At 40.6% G+C, this 24709-nt stretch overlaps 2 protein-coding genes across 2 annotated transcripts; both read right to left on the bottom strand.

Moving 5' to 3' along the window:
• Positions 1–1540: 1540 nt before the first annotated feature.
• Positions 1541–4123, bottom strand: LOC129847638 (cilia- and flagella-associated protein 251-like). Its single transcript, XM_055915392.1, has 3 exons — positions 2905–4123; positions 2357–2454; positions 1541–2221 (listed from the first exon to the last, which is right to left on the bottom strand). The coding sequence occupies exons 1-3, from the start codon at positions 3323–3325 to the stop codon at positions 2015–2017; spliced, it is 726 nt and encodes a 241-aa protein (XP_055771367.1). The 5' UTR covers positions 3326–4123; the 3' UTR covers positions 1541–2014.
• A 1833-nt stretch (positions 4124–5956) lies between these two features.
• On the bottom strand, positions 5957–14515 carry LOC129847636 (zinc finger protein 883-like). The gene is made up of 4 exons (XM_055915391.1): positions 14086–14515; positions 13530–13627; positions 13217–13394; positions 5957–11257 (listed from the first exon to the last, which is right to left on the bottom strand). The coding sequence occupies exons 1-4, from the start codon at positions 14297–14299 to the stop codon at positions 10104–10106; spliced, it is 1644 nt and encodes a 547-aa protein (XP_055771366.1). The 5' UTR covers positions 14300–14515; the 3' UTR covers positions 5957–10103.
• Between the last annotated feature and the right edge of the window lie 10194 nt (positions 14516–24709).

The raw sequence follows: 24709 nt of genomic DNA on the forward strand, positions 1-24709 counted from the left end.
ATTAACAAGTCCAATACAGCATTTGAAAGATAAACATCTTGTGAATCCAGCCAACATGTCCGATTTTTTAAATGTTTTACAGAGAAAACACCACATATATTTATGTTAGCTCACCACCAAATACAAAAGTGGACAGACACGTATGATTATGATGTATGAATTATGATTCAAGTAGCATGCACAAGCCAACCGAAATAACCTAAAACCAACCTAAAGAACATAAAATGTGCATATTTTAGCTATAAATCAGTTTTACAGTACTGCTCCCATCACCAGAAGACATTAGCATCGCTAACGGCTATACGGAGTGGTAGACATATAGACCGATACATATACACCGCACAGGGTTCAACAATCAGGTATATTTACCAGCGGCAGACTGGGTTCAGCGCCAACTGAAATTTACTGTCCGGGGGACAAGATCTGACGATATGACAGGAAAGTGAATGATGCGTGCAAAATTTAAATAGCAGATTATTTCATCTTTTGCTGGCTGAGCAAGTCGCAGGAATTCATATAGACATTGCAATAGACATTTGGCATTGGCAAGTCAAATTCAAGGACTTACGGACTTTTTCAAGCACTTCATTGTAATTTTCAAGGACCGACGTTTTAAGTTTAATTGTTGTAACAGCATATAGGATAAAAGCTCTCCCCAAAATGTATGCTAAAAACATTATAAGCATTAGCCACTTCAACAATAATGTTTATTCTTATTATTTGCCTACCCAATGGCATTATGCATTGATGTTCACATAATTAACATTCTAAAATATATCAGAATAATGTGGGCATCGCCTGACTAAATAAACAGCATGCTCCCCACAAACACACAAACGAAGTCTGTCCATCAGTCTGTCCACGTGGTACTAGTCAGTCTGTCCATGTGGTACTAGTCAGTCTGTCCACGTGGTACTAGTCAGTCTGTCCACGTGGTACTAGTCAGTCTGTCCACGTGGTACTAGTCAGTCTGTCCACGTGGTACTAGTCAGTCTGTCCACGTGGTACTAGTCAGTCTGTCCACGTGGTACTAGTCAGTCTGTCCACGTGGTACTAGTCAGTCTGTCCACGTGGTACTAGTCAGTCTGTCCACGTGGTACTAGTCAGTCTGTCCACGTGGTACTAGTCAGTCTGTCCACGTGGTACTAGTCAGTCTGTCCACGTGGTACTAGTCAGTCTGTCCACGTGGTACTAGTCAGTCTGTCCACGTGGTACTAGTCAGTCTGTCCACGTGGTACTAGTCAGTCTGTCCACGTGGTACTAGTCAGTCTGTCCACGTGGTACTAGTCAGTCTGTCCACGTGGTACTAGTCAGTCTGTCCACGTGGTACTAGTCAGTCTGTCCACGTGGTACTAGTCAGTCTGTCCACGTGGTACTAGTCAGTCTGTCCACGTGGTACTAGTCAGTCTGTCCACGTGGTAGTAGTCAGTCTGTCCACGTGGTAGTAGTCAGTCTGTCCATGTGGTACTAGTCAGTCTGTCCATGTGGTACTAGTCAGTCTGTCCATGTGGTACTAGTCAGTCTGTCCATGTGGTAGTAGTCGGTCTGTCCATGTGGTACTAGTCATTCTGTCCATGTGGTAGTAGTCAGTCTGTCCATGTGGTAGTAGTCAGTCTGTCCATGTGGTAGTAGTCAGTCTGTCCATGTGGTAGTAGTCATAGAAATGATAAAGACTTATTTAGTCACGAGGCATAATGTGTTTCTAACGGTCACAGAATTAAAAAAAAAACACTAAAAGAACTAGTCATGTCGCAGACACCAACGCCACCCTGCCGCTAAAATACATGTTCTCCAACTTCGAGCATAAAGACGAGAACCCCTGAGGACAACGAGCGTGGTGCAAGGTAAACAACCGGTCCCTCAACGTCAGCCAAACAAAGGAGCTGCTACCCGAGTGGCACAGCGGTCTAAGGCACTTGAGGTGTCACTCCAGACCCGGGTTCGATCCCAGAACTAACAGAACTCTGCTGGTTGTCCTGGTAACAGATACCAGTGAACAGATCTATTTATTTGTTCAAACTAAACTACAGCACTTACTTTGATGAGTCAAATCTGTTCCTTTCTTCTCTTCTCCTCCTCTCACAGTTCCACTCAGCCCCGTTGTTTTCCTGCAGTCTACCAGCTGCACAGACAACCTCTTCATACCCAGCAGTAAGATGCTACCGGGAGAGGCACGACACGGGGACTCCGGGAGGGAGGAAGGGGGCGGGCTAGCATTGTCCTGTTAACCATAAAGAGGGGACACAGACACATCTCATTATGGATGCTGATGTCACTGTTGTCATAAAGTGCTTTACAGAAACCCAGCCCAGACCCAGATAGAGCAAGCTGTATGCTAGACCAGACCAAGCTGTACCATCTGGTGTTCTGATCTGGAGAGACTCTTCTCTGCCTCGTCAGCATCAGGATGTTGTTGAGGCTCCCCAGAGGATCCATGATAGTCGTGTCTCTCTCCTGTGTGAATGACAACATCAAACAGATGGTAAACTTATGAACTTTTATTGCGATCACAGGCTTACAAAAGGAATGAAAATGTCTAAAAATGGCATATAATAGCCACAAAATATTGTTTGTGTAGTTTAAAAGGGTAGTTCAACGAATTGGGTGACTTTTGCGTTCCCTTTATCTTTGATATTTTAAGTGTAAATTATGCACCAATATTGAATTTTAAAAGCATGTTATATTAGATGAGGTGCACTTTAATGTAGACCACATGGAGAATTCAATAAACCTAATATAAAAGACCCCACAATATATGTACCAATGGCAAATTCAAACTTTAACAATTCCTACAGTACTGAACAACATATTCAAGTGTAGAACTTCAGTAGAATGCCCCTTAAAAACCCCACATTAGTTCAACAACGGCATAGTGTGTGACTCTGTGTTTAAGACAGTACTCACTGGTGTTTATCTGATCTTCTGTCTCCTCTTTCACTCCCAAAACGACTTCCTCCTTCACCTTTATTGAGATAGCATCCTCTCCCACTCCTAGTTCTTTATCTTTTTTCACTTTAACATCCTCCTCCTCTTCTTCTTTCAATGTGACAGCCTCCTCTTCCTCCTTTTTCATTCTGAAAGCTTCTACCTCCTCCGTTTCCACTGTGACAGCCTCTATCCCCTCTTCCACTCCAAAATGTTCTTCCTCTTCTTTCAGTATAACAGCCTCATCTTCCTCCTTTTTAATTATGAAATCTTCTCTCTCTCCTTTCATTGTAATACCATCCTCTTCTTCTTTCACGACAATGTTCAGCCCCAGAGCTTCTTTCTCCGTCCAGTAGACATATTCTTCTTTAGCAAGAGGCGAGTTGCTGAGTGAGCTCATGGTCAGGGATGTTAGCTAGCTAGTTAGCATTAGCGACTAGCCTCGTGCTAGGCTCAGTACCAATCTTTGACACATTTGCAAATTGAACAAGCAAATTAGGCTAAAGTTAACAAGTAGATATGTCAACAGAACTGTGTTTAAACCACTGAGATTAGCTAATGTACATTAACATGGTCTAAAGCGTCAATATTTCAGTTTTATGTTGGCTAGCAAGCTACCGAGGTGGTTGAAAGAGTAGCCGTGTTATTGTTCCTGAAGAAGCGTCCCGTCCAGTAAATTATATGTCACGCAAGAATCATCACCTGAAAGACGTACATCCGCCATCTGCTGACTGAAGTGGGTAACGCAGTTTGGAAACAACAGTTACTACACTTTTTGTATTGGAAAGAACGTCATAATAATTTAACAATAAGCTGATATATTTTCTCTTACGTCTTACAAATAATAGCGTCCTGTACACAGACGTAGAAACGTAATATGAATATGTAGATGATGAATAAATACGTCTATGAATAGGTAGTGTGTTAATATACATTTTCTCTGTTCATTTTTCACATTTGTTTTTATCTAGATGTGACCATACTATTCCCTTAAAGCCACGCTCCATAAGATACAAATCATCTTGTAAACAACAGAGCAAATGCATCACATGCAAATAGCACTTGATTATCTGTAGTGCTATACACCGAGTCTACAAAACATTAAGAACACCTGCTCCTTCCATGACTTAGACTGACCAGGTGAATCCAGGCTAAAGCTATGATCCCTTATTGATGTCACTAGTTAAATCCACTTCAATCAGTGGAGATGAATGGGGGGGGGGGGGGGGGGGAGTCAGGTTAAATTAGGATTTTTAAACCTTGAGACAATTGAGGACCCTTTTGTTTTTCATTATCATGGCCTTATTTCTACTACAGCATATTGGATGACTGTCATTCATATTCCATTCACCCTGTTCAATGTAACAGCAATAGGTTTAGACTACTACATGATACTCAAATTTCCCCTATACCCATCATGAGGTAGCAACCTAGCCTATTAATGAAAGTTTACAACGTAGGTGCACACAGGTCAAGAGAATCATTTGAGGTGGCAGACAGTGAAACATGGACAGACAGTGACACATTCAATACTGCCTTGCACACTCTCGCCTGCATCTAGCTGAAATAGAGATTATATTGGACAAATTCAGGTATGTTTATCCAAGTTTTGTTCCATTTAAGAAACGTTTGTCAACAGAATCGGCGGATTGAATTCACCCCTGATGACGCGTAAACACAGTTCACAACTGCGCTCACCTCTTTATCACCTTCTCCCTTTGTTTCTGTACTTCAATGCACAACAGATCAGCTGTATGTGACCAGGAGAAAAAACCTTTCCAAGTCAAACCATACCATAACTGCTACACATAGCCTACATCCTTGTCACCATATTAGCTAAAGTAATGGCATAGTCAACATAGCTAATAGAACTAACGCGTTAGTAAACCTGCTACAATCATGCAGTAACGTTACAGTGTAAGTAGTTTAGCATTTACATTGGCGGGCCCCGGTGGCAATAAATAAGTAAAACCAAAAGCTTACCTTGACTTGGAAGAGTTCCAGTGTTTTGTTTGATAGTCATAGCCAGCTAGCTAACATAGCATCCCTTTGTTTGAGCCAGGTGTTTAAGTAGGCTAAACTAGATAGCTGCATTTGCTAGCTAAGTAAGTGAAACTGAACGTGGAAAATAAGTAACGAAATATCTCTCTCTCGCTTCTCCTTCATTTTGGAATAAAATAATTTGTTCAAAACTGTTCAACTATTGTCTTTCTCTCTCTTTGAGTCAACTACTCACCACATGTTATACACTGCAGTGCTAGCTAGCTGTAACTTATGCTTTCAGTACTAGATTCATTCTCTGATCCTTTCATTGGGTGGACAACATGTCAGTTCATGCTGCAAGAGCTCTGATAGGTTCGAGGACGTCCTCTGGAAGTTGTCATAATTACTGTGTAAGTCTATGGAAGGGCTTGAGAACCATGAGCCTCCTAGGTTTTGTATTGAAGTCAATGTAACCAGAGGAGGATGCAAAGTAGTATGTTTTAATCAATTATTATTTGGTGATAAAAGTATACTAAATATAATTACATCTAAAAAATCGATAACTTTTAAAATATTTTACCATTTTTATTTTTCTGAAAATCACTGAGGAGGATGGTCCTCCCCTTCCTCCTCTGAGGAAGCCTCCACTGAACCTAATGAACACCCAGCCAACTTGACACAATTGTGGGAAGCATTGGAGTCAACATGGGCCAGCATCCCTGTGGAATGCTTTCGACACCTTGTAGAGTCCATGCCCCGACGAATTGAGGCTGTTCTGAGGGGAAAAGGTGAGGGTGCAACTCCATATTAGGAAGGTGTTCCAAATGTTTGGTATAATCAGTGGATATATCTGCCATTTGGCAGACACTTTTATCCAAAGCGATTTGCAGTCATGTGTGCAAACACTTTACATAGGGGTGGTCCCAGGAATCAAACCCACAACCCTGGTTTTACAAGCACTATACTCTACCAACTGAGCTACACGACCACAAGGAATGATGGAGATAAACACACACACACACACACACACACACACACACACACAGCCTGAGTTTGAAAAATATAATTTAATCAAAGAAACATTGAAACTGACATACTCCATATTTAGTTAAAATCAAATGTTATTTGTCACATGAATACAACAGGTGTAGACCTTACTGTTAAATGCTTACTTACAAGACCTTAACCAACAATGTAGTTAAGAAAAATAAGAGTTGAGAAAATATTTCCTAACTAAAGAAGGAAAAAAAAGTAACACAAAATAACAACAACGAGGTACAGCAGGTGTTGAAATAAAATACAGCTTTATACAGTTTGATTTAATGAGGCTTAATGACCTAAAGCACAATTCTATTTTTGTAGAAAAACATGAGACAAGTGTACGAGCATTATGCCTGTTCTCTAATGAACTTTAAGTAGCCTACATTTGATGTGATATACTCCTATCGAGACAGGATTTGTGCCACGGCACAGATCTGGGGAAGTGTACCAAAACATTTCCGCAGCATTGAAGGTCCCAAAGAACACAGTGGCCTCCATCATTCTTAAATGGAAGAAGATTGGAACCACCAAGACTCTTGTAGAGCTGGCCGCCCGGCCAAACTGAGCAATCAGGGGAGAAGGGCCTTGGTCAGGGAGGGGACCAATAACTCGATGGTCACTCTGACAGAGCTCTAGAGTTCCTCTGTGGAGATGGGAGAACCTTCCAGAAGGACAACCATCTCTGCAGCACTCCACCAATCAGGCCTTTATGGTAGAGTGGCCAGACGGAAGTCACTCCTTTGTAAAAGGCACATGACAGCCAGCTTGGAGTTTGCCAAAAGGCACCTAAAGACTCTCAGACCATGAGAAACAAGATTCTCTGGTCCGGTGAAACCAAGATTGAACTCTTTGGCCTGAATGCCAAGTGTCACGTAAGGGCTATTATACCAAGAAGGAGAGTGATGGAGTACTGCATCAGATGACCTGGCCTCCACAATCCCCTGACTTCAACCAAATTGAGATGGTTTGGGATGAGTCGGACCGCAGATTGAAGGAAAAGCAGCCAACAAGTGATCAGCATATGGGAACTCCTTCAAGACTGTTGGAAAAGCATTCCAGGTGAAGATGGTTGAGAGAACGCCAAGAGTGTGCAAAGCTGTAATCAAGGCAAAGGGTGGCTACTTTGAAGAATCTAAAATATATTTTGATTTGTTGAACACTTTTTTTGGTTATTACATGACTCCATATGTCTATTTTCATAGTTGTGATGTCTTCACTATTATTCTACAATGTAGAAAATAGTAAAAAAAATAAAGAAAAACCCTTTAATGAGTGCTTTGTCATTATTGGGTATTGTGTGTAGATTGATCAGATTGAATTTTTTCCCAATTTTAGAATTAGGCTGTAACGTAACAAACTGTGGAAATGTCTAGGGGTCTGAATACTTTCAGAATGCACTGTATGTACACTAAAACAAAAATATAAATGCAACATGTAAAGCGTTGGTCCCATGTTTCATGAGCTGAAATACACGATCCCAGAAATGTTCCATAAAGCACAAAAAATATTATTTAGCTCAAATTTGTTTACGTCCCTGTTAGTGAGCATTTCTCCTTTGCCAAGATAATCGATCCACCTGACGGATGTTTGATGTCAAGAAGCTGGTTAAACAGCATGATGAATTTTCAAACCCAATGATAACTGACAATCAACAGCTCTGACCAATCCTCGAGATCTGTAAGACCATGGGTTTAATAATAATCAGTCAGACTCAGCTTATGCAAAAAGATAGTACAGTTTATTCAGAGAACGTTCTAAAGTCCATTATACAAACACATCCATTTTATAGCTGCGCACCAACAGTAGGAATCCTACACACATACTACCACACAAACAGTAGGTATCCTACACACATACTACCACACCAACAGTAGGTATCCTACACATACTACCACACAAACAGTAGGTATCCTACACACATACTACCACACAAACAGTAGATATCCTACACACATACTACCACACCAACAGTAGGTATCCTACACACATACTACCACACAAACAGTAGGTATCCTACACACATACTACCACACAAACAGTAGATATCCTACACACATACTACCACACAAACAGTAGGTATCCTACACATACTTCCACACCAACAGTAGGTATCCTACACATACTACCACACCAACAGTAGGTATCCTACCCACATACTTCCTTCCACACCAACAGTAGGTATCCTACACACATACTACCACACAAACAGTAGGTATCCTACACACATACTACCACACATACAGTAGGTATCCTACACACATACTACCACACCAACAGTAGGTATCCTACACACAAACAGTAGGTATCCTACGCACATACTACCACACAAACAGTAGGTATCCTACACACATACTACCACACCAACAGTAGGTATCCTACACACAAACAGTAGGTATCCTACGCACATACTACCACACAAACAGTAGGTATCCTACACACATACTACCACACAAACAGTAGGTATCCTACCCACATACTACCACACCAACAGTAGGTATCCTACACACATACTACCACACAAACAGTAGGTATCCTACACAAATACTACCACACAAACAGTAGGTATCCTACCCACATACTTCCTTCCACACCAACAGTAGGTATCCTACACACATACTTCCTCACAAACAGTAGGTATCCTACCCACATACTTCCACACAAACAGTAGGTGAGTTTTATCTCTATAGTTCTCACCACTGTGTATCACTGCCCAGCCGACAGTTCCATTCCCCCGGTATTAGGGAAACCTTGAGAAGTACTTCCTGTACTCTCATAGGTTCCTCAGAGGCCTAGCCAGGTCGGTTCAAACACAGGTTTAATTGTTCTTCGGCATTTTCCTAGGCACACACACACACACACAAGTTCTCAATTTCATACAGTTATAAGGTCTCAGAGTGGAATTATTTTATCATTATCTTTCAACATGTACATTATTTTATCACATGATCATTACACAGGTGCACCTTGTGCTTGGAACAATAAAAGGCCACTCTAAAATGTGCAGTTTTGTCACACAATGACACATATGTCTCAAGTTGAGGGAGCGTGCAATTGGCATGCTGACTACCAGAGCTGTTGCCAGAGAATTTAATGTTAATTTCTCTACCATATGCTACGTTGTTTTAGAGAATTTGGCAGTACGTCCAACTGGCCTCACATGTATGGTGTTGTGTGAGTGAGCGGTTTGCTGATGTCAACGTTGTGAACAGTGTCCCATGGTGGTGGTGGGGTTAAGGTATAAGCTACGGACAACGAACACAATTGGATCCGATCGTTGGCAATTTGAACGCAGAGAGATACTGTGACGAGATCCTGAGGCCCATTGTCGTGCCATTCATCTGCCGCCATCACCTCATATTTCAGCATGATAATGCACAATGTCGCAATGATCTGTACACAATTCCTGGAAGCTGAAAATGTCTCAGTTCTTCCATAGCCTGCATACTCACCAGACATGTCACCCATTGAGCATGTTTGGGATGCTCTGGATCGACGTGTACGACAGCATGTTCCAGTTCCCACTAATATGCAGCAACTTTGCACAGCCATTGAAGAGGAGTGGGACAACCTTCCACAGGCCACAATCAAAAGCCTGATCAACTCTAGGCAAATGGTGGTCACATCAAATACTGACTGGTTTTCTGATCCATACCCCTACCTTTTTCTTAAGGTATCGTTGACCAACAGATGCATAGCATTATTCCCAGTCATGTGAAAACCATAGATTATGCCCTAAAGAATGTATTTACATTGTTTTCTGCAAATCAGTCAAATCTTAGAAATTAATGCATTTTGTGTTTATATTTTTGTTCATTTACAAAATTGAAATGATGCAGACAATTGGAAATGATGCAGACAATTGGAAATGATGCAGACAATTACATTGATGCAATCTACAATCTATGTTCGATATTAAAGCTGATCTGAGTTACTGAGTTGGGAAACCCTGCTCTAACTGGATTTTATTGTACGATATACAATATACTTAGCCCATTTAAATGAAAATTAATTTTGTGAAGTCAGCAAACAAATCCACAAACACAATCCACTATAATACATGCAGTATGGAAAACACACTGTTCAGAGGCCTATATCTGTCTTATATCCTACTGTTCAGCCAGCATCTGTCCTATATCCATCCAATGTTCTACAGTTCAACATCCTACATTCTTATCTCCTGTGTGTTTTCTCTCATGTCGTTTCAGGACCCCTAACTGGTTAAAACCCTTTCCACACTGGGAGCAGTGGTAAGGCTTCTCCCCTGTGTGTATTCTCTCATGTGTTTTCAGGTTACATAAGTAGGTAAAACTCTTTCCACACTGGAAGCAGCAATAAGGCTTCTCCCCTGTGTGTGTTCTCTTATGTTCTTTCATGTGCCCTGACCGGGTAAAACTCTTTCCACACTGGGAGCAGCGGTAAGGCCTCTCCCCTGTGTGTATTCGCTCATGTGTTTTCAGGCCCCCTAACTGGGTAAAAGTCTTCCCACAGTGAGTGCAGTGATGAGGCTTTTCCCCTGTGTGTATTCTCTTATGTCTTTTCAGGCTCCCTAACTGGGTAAAAGTCTTTCCACAGTGAGAGCAATGATGAGGCTTCTCAATTGTGTGTGTCCTTTCATGCCTTTTCAGGCTCCCTAACTGGGTGAAAATCTCTCTGCACTGTGAGCAGTGGAAAGGCTTCTCTCTTTTGTGTGTTCGCTCATGTGATTTCAGGTACCCTAACGTGGTAAAATTCAATCCACACGGAGAGCATTCATAAGGCTTCTCCCCGGTGTGTAACCTCTCATGTGTTTTCAGGTTACATAAGTGGGTAAAACTCTTTCCACATTGGGAACAGAGGTAAGGCATCTCCAATGTGTGCATTCTCTTATGTTCTTTCATGTGCCCTGACCGGGTAAAATTCTTTCCACACTGGGAGCAGTGGTAAGGCTTTCCCCCTGTGTGTAATCGCTCATGTGTTTTCAGGTTACATAAGTAGGTAAAACTCTTTCCACACTGGGAACAGAGGTAAGGCTTCTCCCCTGTGTGTGTTCTCTTATGTTCTTTCATGTGCCCTGACCGGGTAAAACTCTTTCCACACTGGGAACAGTAGTACAGCTTCTCCCCTGTGTGTATTCTCTCATGTGTTTTCAGGCTCCATAACTCGGTAAAAGTCTTTCCACAGTGAGAGCATTGATGAGGCTTCTCACCTGTGTGTGTCCTTTCATGCCTTTTCATGTTGCCTAACTCTGTAAAACTCTTTCCACAGCGGGAGCAGTCGTGTTGTTTTGCCGGTTTGGACGTCTCTGGTTCCTCCGAGTCTGGTCTATCTCCTGCCAAAGACAGTGTTTATTTAAATATTTAACAATCTTGGTGTGATTTTATAACAAATGATCTTGTAAAGCTTACTGGTAATTACTGATATGTTTACATTACCTATTTCATTCATTATGTTCAATACTCTGAGGCCAGCTTTAACAATCGTAATTCTGTTTTATAAGTCAGAACACTAAAAAGTTCTACGACACTCAAAACACAGACGTCGCTGGATTTCTATCCAGCAGGTGGTTGTAAATATATAACCTTCATAGTTGTATGATACAGAATGTAACCTACACACTAAAACTAAAATAAGTCTAAAACCTGTTTTTACGTCGAAAAAAAGCACATCAGTAACATCTCCCCGTTGTCGAAAGGGTTCTTTTTTGTGACGTTCACAAATTTTCAACATTCTGTCTATCACTAATGTCATGACATTTTGGGTACATGTTCCTAAAACTGTTAGTACCTATATATATTAACTGTATATATATAGCCATATTATAAAAGTCTGAAAAGGCCTGTTCATTCTCATGAATCCACTATGACATCATATGTTCCTAAAACAAAAAATAAGGTGAAATATTTTGGGTAGATGTTCCTAAAACTGATAGTAACTATATCTATATAGCCATATTACAAAATATGAAAAGGCTTGTTCATTCACATGTCATGAATTCCATATGACATCATCATATGTTCCTAAAACTGATAGTAACTATATTATATTATACTGAACAAAAATATAAACGCAACATGTAAAGTGTTGGTCCCATGTTTCATGAGCTGAAATAAAAGATTGCAGAATTTTGTGCACAATGTTGTTTCTGTCTGTTTCTCCCTGTTAGTGAACATTTATTCTTTGCCAAAATAATCCATCCACCTGACAGTTGTGGCATATCAAGAATCTGATTAAACAGCATTATCATTACACAGGTGCACCTTGTGCTGGGGACAATAAAAGGCCACTAAAATGTGAAGTTTTGTCACACAACACGATGCCACAGATGTCTCAGAGGGAGCGGGCAATTGGCATGCTGACTGCAGGAATGTCCACTGGAGCTGTTGCCAGTGAATTTAATGTACAGAACCAGTCAAAAGCCTCCAACGTTGTTTTCGAGAATTTGGAAGTCCAACTGGCCTCACGACCGCAGACCACGTATAACGACGCCAGCCCAGGACCTCCACATTGTCTGAGACCTTCCACTCGGACAGATGATGAAACTGAGGAGTATTTCTCTCTGTAATAAAGCTCTTTTGTGGGGAAAAACGAATGGGCCTGGCTCCCCAGTGGGTGGGCCTATGTCCACCCAGGCCCACCAGCTCACTCCACAGCGAGCTTGAAATGTCACAGATGGAGCTATCCAACTAGTACCTTTTGTATAACTTAAATCGGTTGAAGTGTCTTTAGTTTAGTTTTCCTGTTCTAGAGTCTTGTAAAGATGGGGGGGGTGGGGGGGGGTTGACTGGGACAGGCAATGTAACATCCATAATGATTTTAGGAAACGTTTTTGTAAAACATCGGATCATTTTGAAACTTTTGCTCTAAATCTAACTTTCATCAAGGTTTTATATGGTCTATTGGTTTCTCTCTTTTCATTGGCAGAATCCTTTTCCAGTGTTATGATATTCATAACATCCATATCCACCAGTCTATCTTCATGTCAACTAACAAAACTCTGCTGGTTGTCCTGGTAACAGATATCAGTCAATCTTCATGTCAACAGAACTCTGCTGGTTGTCCTGGTAACAGATACCAGTCTATCTTCCTGTCAACTAACAGAACTCTGCTGGTTGTCCTGGTAACAGATACCAGTCTATCTTCCTGTCAACTAACAGAACTCTGCTGGTTGTCCTGGTAACAGATACCAGTCTATCTTCCTGTCAACTAACAGAACTCTGCTGGTTGTCCTGGTAACAGATACCAGTGGGCAGATCTATTGTATTTGTTCAAACTAAACTACAGCACTTACTTTGATGAGTCAAATCTGATCCTTTCTTCTCTTCTCCTCCTCTCACAGTTCCACTCAGCACCGTTGATTTCCTGCAGTCCACCAGCTGCACAGACAACCTCTTCATACCCAGCAGTAAGGTGCTACCGAGAGAGGCACGACACAGGGACTCCGGGAGAGAGGAAGGACTAGCGTTGTCCTGGTAACCATAAAGAGGGGACACAGACACATATCATTATGGATGCTGATGCCACTGTTGACATAAAGTGCTTTACAGAAGCCCAGCCCAGACCCCGATAGAGCAAGCTGTATACTAGACCAGACCAAGCTGTACCATCTGGTGTTCTGATCTGGAGAGACTCTTCTCTGCCTCGTCAGCATCAGGATGTTGTTGAGGCTCCCCAGAGGATCCACAATAGTCATGTCTCTCTCCTGTGTGAATGACAACATCAGACAGACAGTCAACTTATGATCTTCTACTACAATCATAGGGTCTTACAAGAGGCATGAATGTCTAAAAAGGGCCTAAAATGGCCACGTTCATCATGATTTTGTAAAATATTGTTTGTGATGTAAATGTAAAGGGTCTTTTCCACGAAATGGGTACCTTTTGCATCCCTTTGATATTTTAAGTAGAAAATATGCACCAATATTGCATTTTTAAAGCCTGTTATGTTAGATGAGGGGAACTTTAATATAGACCACATGGAGAATTCAATACATCTAATTGAAAAGTCCCAAAAATGTATGTACCAATGGCAGATTGAAACTAACAACTCCTACAGTACTGAACAACATATTCAAGTGTAGAACTTCAGTAGAATGCTCCTTAAAAAACACATTAGTTCAACAACTGCATAGTTTGTGTCCGTTTTTAAGACAGTACTCACTGGTGGTAATCGGATCTTCAGTCTCCTCCTCTTTCACTCCCAAAACGTCTTCCTCCTTCTCCTTTATTGGGATAGCCTCCTCTTCCTCTTTCACTCCAAACGGTTCTTCCTCTTCTTTCAATGTGATAGCCTCCTCTTCCTCCCTTTTCATCCTGAAAGCTTCTCCCTCTCCTTTCACCAGAGCTTCTTTCTCCGTCTTGCTTAGTGACCTCATGCCCCGGGCGATTAGCCTAGTGCATTATCAATTTACCACATTTGCTAATTTCACAAGCAAATTACGTTTATATGAACTAGTAGATACGTAAACATAATTATGTTTAAAACACGAAGAGTAATATACACAAAATTGGTCTAAAACGCTTCAATGATTCAGTTTAATGTTCGCTAGCAAACCACCGCGTTGGTTGAATCAGAAGCCTTTTGTCGCTGTTGAAGAAGCCTCATGTCCTGTCCACTAGATTATACGTCACGCAAGAAACGTCACCTGAAAGACTCTCATCGCCATCTGCTGACTGGAGTGGGTAACGCAGATTGGAATCTCCTTTACTTCGTTTATTCTGGCAAACAATGTCATAAGAAGTCATTTAAAAACAACCAGATGTTATGTTTTCTCTTCCTTCTTCCAGCCAATACTTTCCTACAGGGCTGACCTGCCCATTAGGTAGGATTAGGTGACAGAATGAAGAGGGTGGCATATTACGAGCTAAATTGACCAAGGCTCATCGCTAACAACACATAATAACACCTCATATAAGGCTGCCCAAAAACAATGAAAACTTTGCAAAAGGCAACATGGACAGATAGGACTCTACCTGTGTAGACCACATGCCCCTTTGCCCTTCCTGTCTCTAAAGTGCCCTTTTGGGTGGTGGTATAATTTTTTATTCATTTTTCTCATAGTTATTCTGAACCTGCTGTCTGCAAGTCGTCGTTAAATTAGCCTCAGTGATTTGTATTTTCCTTCAAGTTTCTGAAGAGGGAACAGCCCGGAAATGCCCTTGTCTTACTGGTGGAGTTATATCACACATACAGCTAACACAGACATATGGAAATGTCTGCTCTACCCAAAATTACAACCAACTAATTGCAGCCTTACCACACAAATGGAAGAGGCAAGTAGAAGGGGAAAAAAGTAAGGAACTGTATGTAGGCCCTGTATTAAAGAACATAAATGGTTAAAGAAAAGTGTGATAAATAAAAGCATGTACCAATTTCATTTCAGGACCAAAAAACTGACAGCTGTGCCATATAAATTGCAAAATAGTTGGGAAGAGATTTTCCATGGCACATTGTTTATGAATTGATATGCAAAACAACGCCGGATTCAAAACTTCAAATTTTTCAATTTAAATTACTTTACAAAATTCTTGCAACCAACAGAATGTTATATATATATCATACAATCATACATACATACATACAATCTTCCCAGCTCTGTAGATTTTGCTGTGAGGAGGCAGAGTCATTAGATCATTTATTTTGGTATTGTCCATATGTAGCTCGTTTTTGGTCGCAGGTCCAGGAATGGCTGAAGAATTGCAGCATTTGCCTATAACTAACGCTACAGATAGCAATACTGGGGGATTTGAAAAGACATAGTCAATCAATCAATAATATAATCATTATTTTAGCAAAAATGTTGTTTTTAATTTACAATCTGTAGAAGCTATGAGAATAGAAAGGTTCAGTACTTTTGTCAAGCATCACAGCATAGTTGAAAAATATATGGCAAATAGAAATCCAAAATGGTTGGTGTTGATAGATAGATGGGAAGGGTTGAATGGAGCTGAAGGGTGGGACTAATAACAAGATAACCAATGTAAAACATACGAGTTCTGTAAAATGTATATAGGTTCAGAACCTTTGTGAAATAGCACAGTTTCAAATAGAAATCAAACTGGATGGACATCAGAAATAGAGGAAGGACTAAAAACAAACAAAATATATAACTATTGTAAAATAGATTGTGTCTGTAAAATGTGTATAAGATGTATAAACTGAAGGTATAAGTGTTTATTAGTTTACTCCTTTTGTGGGAAGGGTGGTAGGGTTTGCGGGGAATAATAAAGGTATATTCTAAAAAAAGTATGTATATCTATATAGGTATCTGTATGTATATATGTGTATATGTATATCTATATAGGTATCTGTATATATATATGTGTATATGTATATATATATAGGTATCTGTATGTATATATGTGTATATGTATATCTATATAGATATCTGTATGTCTATATGTGTATATGTATATATAGGTATGTGTATGTATATATATGTATATGTATATCTATATAGGTATCTGTATATATATATGTGTATATGTATATCTATATAGGTATCTGTATATATATATGTGTATATGTATATCTATATAGGTATCTGTATATATATGTGTGTATATGTATATATAGGTATCTGTATATATATGTGTATATGTATATATAGGTATGTGTATGTATATATGTGTATATGTATATCTATATAGGTATCTGTATATATATATATGTGTATATGTATATCTATATAGGTATCTGTATATATATGTGTGTATATGTATATATAGGTATCTGTATATATATATGTGTATATGTATATATAGGTATGTGTATGTATATATGTGTATATGTATATCTATATAGGTATCTGTATATATATGTGTATATGTATATCTATATAGGTATCTGTATATATATATATGTGTATATGTATATCTATATAGGTATCTGTATATATATGTGTGTATATGTATATACAGGTATCTGTATATATATATATATATGTGTATAAGTATATATAGGTATCTGTATATATATATGTGTATATGTATATATAGGTATCTGTATGTATATATGTGTATATGTATATCTACATAGGTCTCTGTATATATATATGTGTATATGTATATCTATATAGGTATCTGTATATATATATGTGTATATGTATATATAGGTATCTGTATATATATATGTGTATATGTATATATAGGTATCTGTATTTATATATATGTGTATATGTATATCTATATAGGTATGTGTATGTATATATGTGTATATGTATGCATATGTGTATGCATATGGATATATATATTTACAAAAAGTATATGGGGGATTGGAAATGATGCAGACAATTACAATGATGGAAGCAACAAACTTTCTGCAATATTAATCTGATTCACCCCTTAAAAATGAAAAAGAAAACAACTTGAGTCAACCAGTTTTTCCCAGTGGGGTTTTGTTTGTGAGAGAGAATATGGTAGACGGTTGCTGTCTAAAAGTGATTGATGTGTTTTTCTGTGTCCTTTGGTTGTCCTCTCGTTGACCTGTTAATGACATCATCTCCGGATGTTCTCACCATATTTAGTGTGTGATTATGTAACTTTGTAGTGCAGCTGTTTCTTTGAAGTAAAACACATGTTTGAAGTAAAAAAGTAATGTCCTGGTGATTGATGTGGCGTGTAGTAACCTGGTTGAGCTTAAAGAAATGTGCTTGATGTAAAATATGTGGGATGCCTTGTGGGATGTCTCAGTCAACCCCCCAAAAAATCCCCAGAGGCCTCACACCCCATCCTCTTCGAAAGGTTCATTGTACTCTTTAACTATACTTCCTTTACTGACGACCTAAACAGATCACTTTTTTACCCTTTTAAAAATAGTTGTCAGCTGTCCAGATTTAATGGTCAAGAGGTTGTGAACCTAGAGGGGCCCTTGCACACATGTTGTGTTTAGGTACACGTATGTTTTCTGTTTAGGAAGGAATAAATTATTGGCAGGATATATACAACAAAATAAAAAGATAATTCTTTAACGATGTGCCCTTTACTAATGACTATAACAGATCATTTTACCCCATGAATAACCTTTTACTGCAGGGGGCTAAATCAGGGGCACACAGAGTGTTTTGTTGGTAGTCTTAAACCAATCTACTGTGAAACAAAAGTATCCACATCACACACATGGTTATGGGTTTTAAAAAAGAAGACACCAGTACCATGTCAGATACAGTTTAAATGTATTCATGTTTGAGTTTGCATCCCAATATTAAACTTTACATACATCACAGAAGACTGAAATGTAACAAAATGCCTCTTGTGTCTATTGAGCTGTATACTGAGATGCTCCAGTGATTCCCCAACATCTTGTCAACATGTTCAATATACATGGAGCAATCAGGCCTTTATGGTAGAGTTGCCTGACGGACGCAACTCCTCAGTAAAAGGCACATGACAGCCCACTTGGAAGGTTGCCAAAAGGCACCTAAAGGACTCTGAGAGAAACAAGGTTCTCTGGTCTGATGAAACCAAGATTGAACACTTTGCCTGAATGCCAAGCGTCACGTCTGGAGGAAACCTGGCACCATGCCTACGGTGAAGCATGGTGTTGTTAGCATCCTGTTGTGGGGATGTTTTTTAGCGGCAGGGACTGGGAGACTAGTCAGGATCGAGGGAAAGAAGAACGGAGCAAAGTACATAGATCCTTGATGAAAACCTGCTCCAGAGCGCTCTGGACCTCAGACTGAGGACGAAGGTTCACCTTCCAACAGGTCAACGACCCTAAGCACACAGCCCCAGACAACGCAGTAGCGGCTTCGTTGTCTGGGCTGCGTTGTCTGGGCTGCATTGTCTGGGCTGCGTTGTCTGGGCTGCGTTGTCTGGGCTGCGTTGTCTGGGCTGCGTGCTTAGGGTCGTTGACAAGTCTCCGGGACAAGTCTCCGGTCTCTGAATGTCCTTAAGTGGCCAAGCCAGAGCCCGGACTTGAACCCAATCTAACATTTCTGGAGGGACCTGAAAATAGCTGTGTAGCGACGCTCCCCATCCAACCTGACAGAGCTTGAGAGAATCTGCAGAGAAGAATGGGAGAAACTCCCCAAATACAGGTGTGCCGAGCTTGTAGCGTCATTCCCAAGAAGACTCAATGCTGTAATCGCTGCCAAAGGTGCATCAACAAAGTACTGAGTAAAGGGTCTGAATACTTATGTAAATGTTATATTTCTGTTTTTTTTTAAATAAATTAGCAACAATTTCTAAAAACTTGTTTTTGTTTTGTTATTATGGGGTATTGTTTGTACAGTTGAAGTCGGAAGTTTACATACACCTTAACCAATTTAATTTAAACTCAGTTTTTCACAATTTCTGAAGTTTAATCCTAGTAAAAATTCCCTGTCTTAGGTCAGATAAGATCACCACTTTATTTTAATAATATGAAATGTCAGAATAATAGTAGAGAGAATGATTCATTTCAGCTTTTATTTCTTTCATCACATTCCCAGTGGGTCAGAAGTTTACATACACTCAATTAGTATTTGGTAGCATTTCCTTTAAATTGTTTAACTTGGGTCAAACATTTTGGGTAGTCTTCCACAAGCTTCCCATAATAAGTTGGGTGAATGTTGGCCCATTCCTCCTGACAGAGCTGGTGTAACTGAGTCAGGTTTGTAGGCCTCCTTGCTCGCACACGCTTTTTCAGGTCTGCCCACCAATTTTCTGTAGGATTGAGGTCAGGGCTTTGTGATGGCCACTCCAATACCTTGACTTTGTTGTCCTTAAGCCAATTTTGGAAGTATACTTGGGGTCATTGTCCATTTGGAAGACCTATTTGCGACCAAGCTTTAACTTCCTGTCGGATGTCTTGAGATGTTGCTTCAATATATCCACATAATTTTCCTCCCTCAAGATGCCATCTATTTTGTGAAGTGCACCAGTCCCTCCTGCAGAAAGCACCCCCACAACATGATGCTGCCACCCCCGTGCTTCACGGTTGGGATGGTGTTCTTCGGCTTGCAAGCTTCCCCCTTTCCCCTCCAAACATAACGATGGTCATTATGGCCAAATATTTCTATTTGTGTTTCATCAGACCAGAGGACATTTCTCCAAAAAGTACGATCTTTGTCCCCATGTGCAGTTGCAAACCGTAGTCTGGCTTTTTTATGGCTTTTTTTGGGGCAGGACTCGTTTTACTGTGGATATAGATACTTTTGTACCTGTTTCCTCCAGCATCTTCACAAGGTCCTTTGCTGTTGTTCTGGGATTGATTTGCACTTTTCGCACCAAAGTACGTTCATCTCTAGGAGACAGAATGCGTCTCCTTCCTGAGCGGTATGACGGATGCGTGGTCCTATGGTGTTTATACTTGCGTACTATTGTTTGTACAGATGAACGTGGTACCTTCAGGTGTTTGGAAATTGCTCCCAAGGATGAACCAGACTTGTGGAGGTCTACAATTTTTTTTCTAAGGTCTTGGCTGATTTCTTTTGATTTTCCTATGATGTCAAGCAAAGAGGCACAGAGTTTGAAGGTAGGCCATGAAATACATCCACAAGTACACCTCCAATTGACTCAAATGATGTCAATTAGCCTATCAGAAGCTTCTAAATTCATGACATAATTTTCTGGAATTTTCCAAGCTGTTTACAGGCACAGTCAACTTAGTGCATGTAAACTTCTGACCCACTGGAATTGTGATACAGTGAAATAATCTGTCTGTAAACAATTGTTGGAAAAATTACTTGTATCATGCACAAAGTAGATGTCCTAACCGACTTGCCAAAACTATAGTTTGTTAACAAGAAACATGTGTGGAGTGGTTGAAAAACGAGTTTTAATGACTCCAACCTGTGTATGTAAACTTCCGACTTCAACTGTAGATTGATGAGGGGAATTTAAAAAAAAATTGTTGAATAAAGCTGTAATGTAACAAAATGTGGAAAAGGTCAAGGGGTCAGAATACTGAAGGCCCCTATATATATATATATCCTAAATAATAAACTTAGGACAGAAGCATAGTTATTTAAGCTGGTAACTCAACTGAGAACAGTCTCATTTACAGAAAATACCTGGGGAATAGTTACAGGGGAGAGGGGTTGAATGAGCCAATTGTAAGCAGGGGATGATTAGGTGACAGTGATGTTCAGATTGGGAACTAAGCCAGGACACCAGGGCTAACACCCCTACTCTTACAATAAGCACAATGGGATCTTTAGTGACCACAGAGAGTCATGACACATGTTTATTAACATCCAAAAGACAGCAAACTTCACAGGGCAATGTCAACCAATCACTGCCCGGGTAGCTGACTGACTGAATGTGCCGTCACTTCCTGTTGAATCTGCAGACGTTTTGCTGCCAACTTTACTTTACTTTGCTAGCTGACAACTTTACGTTTTTTGTTTTGTTTCTGTTTTTAATTACCGTTTATATTTTTAGTTTTTCCATCGCAACTTTTTTCCCTCATTCAACTTTTTCACTCCGGACGCTTTATCTGGACATGGTTCGTCAACACCTTCAACAGCCGAAGCTAAGTAGTAACATTAACATGATGTCTTCTAATTGCAGTCGCTGTACTCATAATATACAGGAGAACGATCGCCTTACGGCGAAAATAGCTGTGCTGCAAGCCCAGCTTCAGACGCAATCGTTAGGCAAGGGTAATTTCAGTGTAGGAAAGGAAGAAACAGCGTCTGTGCCACCAGTAAGTACAGATAGTAACGTTAGTATAAATCCCCCCGCACAGTCCCCGCAGCCGGACAACTTTCTCATGGCTTCTGGAGGGAAATGCTGTTGGAATGCTCAACCGGTGTCGCTCATTCAGCCGACAGAAACTTTCAACCGGTTTTCCCCATTATGTAGCGAGTCGGAGTCTGAGTCTGAGTCTTCTCTTGTCTCTACTCCTCCCGTTACGGGGTCTGAGACGCCGAAGGCTCCCACCGTTAGCTCTGACAAATTGAAAACCCTAGTCATTGGCGACTCCATTACCCGCAGTATTAGACTTAAAACGAATCACCCAGCGATCATACACTGTTTACCAGGGGGCAGGGCTACCGACGTTAAGGCTAATCTTAAGATGGTGCTGGCTAAAGCTAAATCTGGCGAGTGTAGAGAGTATAGAGATATTGTTATCCACGTCGGCACCAACGATGTTAGGATGAAACAGTCAGAGGTCACCAAGTGCAACATAGCTTCAGCGTGTAAATCAGCTAGAAAGATGTGTCGGCATCGAGTAATTGTCTCTGGCCCCCTCCCAGTTAGGGGGAGTGACGAGCTCTACAGCAGAGTCTCAGCACTCAATCGCTGGTTGAAAACTGTTTTCTGCCCCTCCCAAAAGATAGAATTTGTAGATAATTGGCCCTCTTTCTGGGACTCACCCACAAACAGGACCAAGCCTGACCTGCTAAGGAGTGACGGACTCCATCCTACCTGGAGGGGTGCTCTCATCTTATCTACCAACATAGATAGGGCTCTAACTCCTTTAGCCCCACAATGAAATAGGGTGCAGGCCAGGCAGCAGGCTGTTAGCCAACCTGCCAGCTTAGTGGAGTCTGACAATAGCACAGTCAGTGTAGTCAGCTCAGCCATACCCATTGAGACTGTGTCTGTGCCTCGACCTAGGTTGGGCAAAACTAAACATGGCGGTGTTCGCCTTAGCAATCTTATTAGGATAAAGACCTCCTCCATTCCTGCCATTATTGAAAGAGATCGTGATACCTCACATCTCAAAATAGGGTTACTTAATGTTAGATCCCTCACTTCAAAGGCAGTCATAGTCAATGAACTAATCACTGATCATAATCTTGATGTGATTGGCCTGACTGAAACATGGCTTAAGCCTGATGAATTTACTGTGTTAAATGAGGCCTCACCTCCTGGTTACACTAGTGACCATATCCCCCGTGCATCCCGCAAAGGCGGCGGTGTTGCTAACATCTACGATAGCAAATTTCAATTTACAAAAAAAAAAATGGCGTTTTCATCTTTTGAGCTTCTAGTCATGAAATCTATGCAGCCTACTCAATCACTTTTTTATAGCTACTGTTTACAGGCCTCCTGGGCCATATACAGCGTTCCTCTCTGAGTTTCCTGAATTCCTATCAGACCTTGTAGATCATATTCTAATTTTTGGTGATTTTAATATTCATGTGGAGAAGTCCACAGACCCACTCCAAAAGTCCACAGACCCACTCCAAAAGTCTTTCGGAGCCATCATCGACTCAGTGGGTTTTGTCCAACATGTCTCTGGACCTACTCACTGCCACAGTCATACTCTGGACCTAGTTTTGTCCCATGGAATAAATGTTGTAGATCTTAATGTTTTTCCACATAATCCTGGACTATCGGACCACCATTTTATTACGTTTGCAATCGCAACAAATAATCTGCTCAGACCCCAACCAAGGAGCATCAAAAGTCGTGCTATAAATTCTCAGACAACACAAAAATTCCTTGATGCCCTTCCAGACTCCTTCTGCCTACCCAAGGACGTCAGAGGACAAAAATCAGTTAACCACTTAACTGAGGAACTCAATTTAACCTTGCGCAATACCCTAGATGCAGTTGCACCCCTAAAAACGAAAAACATTTGTCATAAGAAACTAGCTCCCTGGTATACAGAAAATACCCGAGCTTTGAAGCAAGCTTCCAGGAAATTGGAACGGAAATGGCGCCACACAAAACTGGAAGTCTTCCGACTAGCTTGGAAAGACAGTACCGTGCAGTACCGAAGAGCCCTCACTGCTGCTCGATCATCCTACTTTTCCAACTTAATCGAGGAAAATAAGAACAATCCAAAATTTCTTTTTGATACTGTTGCAAAGCTAACTAAAAAGCAGCATTCCCCAAGAGAGGATGGCTTTCACTTCAGCAGTAATAAATTCATGAACTTCTTTGAGGAAAAGATCATGACCATTAGAAAGCAAATTACGGACTCCTCTTTGAATCTGCGTATTCCTCCAGGGCTTAGCTGTCCTGGATCTGCACAGCTCTGCGAGGGCCTGGGATCGGGAGAGACACTTAAGTGTTTTAGTACTATATCTCTTGACACAATGATGAAAATAATCATGGCCTCTAAACCTTCAAGCTGCATACTGGATCCTATTCCTACTAAACTGCTGAAGGAGCTGCTTCCTGTGCTTGGCCCTCCTATGTTGAACATAATAAACAGCTCTCTATCCACCGGATGTGTACCAAACTCACTAAAAGTGGCAGTGATAAAGCCTCTCTTGAAAAAGCCAAACCTTGACCCGGAAAATATAAAAAACTATCGGCCTATATCGAATCTTCCATTCCTCTCAAAAATTTTAGAAAAAGCTGTTGCGCAGCAACTCACTGCCTTTCTGAAGACAAACAATGTATACGAAATGCTTCAGTCTGGTTTTAGACCCCATCATAGCACTGAGACTGCACTTGTGAAGGTGGTAAATGACCTTTTAATGGCGTCAGACCGAGGCTCTGCATCTGTCCTCGTGCTACTAGATCTTAGTGCTGCCTTTGACACCATCGATCACCACATTCTTTTGGAGAGACTGGAAACCCAAATTGGTCTACACGGACAAGTTCTGGCCTGGTTTAGATCTTACCTGTCGGAAAGATATCAGTTTGTCTCTGTGAATGGTCTGTCCTCTGACAAATCAACTGTACATTTCGGTGTTCCTCAAGGTTCCGTTTTAGGACCACTATTGTTTTCACTATATATTTTACCTCTTGGGGATGTTATTCGAAAACATAATGTTAACTTTCACTGCCATGCGGATGACACACAGCTGTACATTTCAATGAAACATGGTGAAGCCCCAAAATTGCCCTCGCTAGAAGCCTGTGTTTCAGACATAAGGAAGTGGATGGCTGAAAACTTT

Source organism: Salvelinus fontinalis, unplaced genomic scaffold (assembly GCF_029448725.1).
Source record: "Salvelinus fontinalis isolate EN_2023a unplaced genomic scaffold, ASM2944872v1 scaffold_0907, whole genome shotgun sequence".
Classification (NCBI taxonomy): domain Eukaryota; kingdom Metazoa; phylum Chordata; class Actinopteri; order Salmoniformes; family Salmonidae; genus Salvelinus; species Salvelinus fontinalis.

Excerpts from the sequence above, each read along its gene's own strand:
- LOC129847636 (XM_055915391.1), bottom strand. The coding sequence starts at position 14,299 with ATGAGGTCACTAAGCAAGACGGAGAAAGAAGCTCTGGTGAAAGGAGAG. Across the intron at positions 13,628-14,085 it reads TGAAGATCCGATTACCACCA|GAGAGAGACATGACTATTGT; the intron begins GTGAGTACTGTC and ends TCATTCACACAG. Across the intron at positions 11,258-13,216 it reads ATCAGATTTGACTCATCAAA|GAGATAGACCAGACTCGGAG; the intron begins GTAAGTGCTGTA and ends TGTCTTTGGCAG.
- LOC129847638 (XM_055915392.1), bottom strand. The coding sequence starts at position 3,325 with ATGAGCTCACTCAGCAACTCGCCTCTTGCTAAAGAAGAATATGTCTAC. Across the intron at positions 2,455-2,904 it reads AGAAGATCAGATAAACACCA|GAGAGAGACACGACTATCAT; the intron begins GTGAGTACTGTC and ends TCATTCACACAG. Across the intron at positions 2,222-2,356 it reads CCAGATCAGAACACCAGATG|GACAATGCTAGCCCGCCCCC; the intron begins GTACAGCTTGGT and ends TATGGTTAACAG.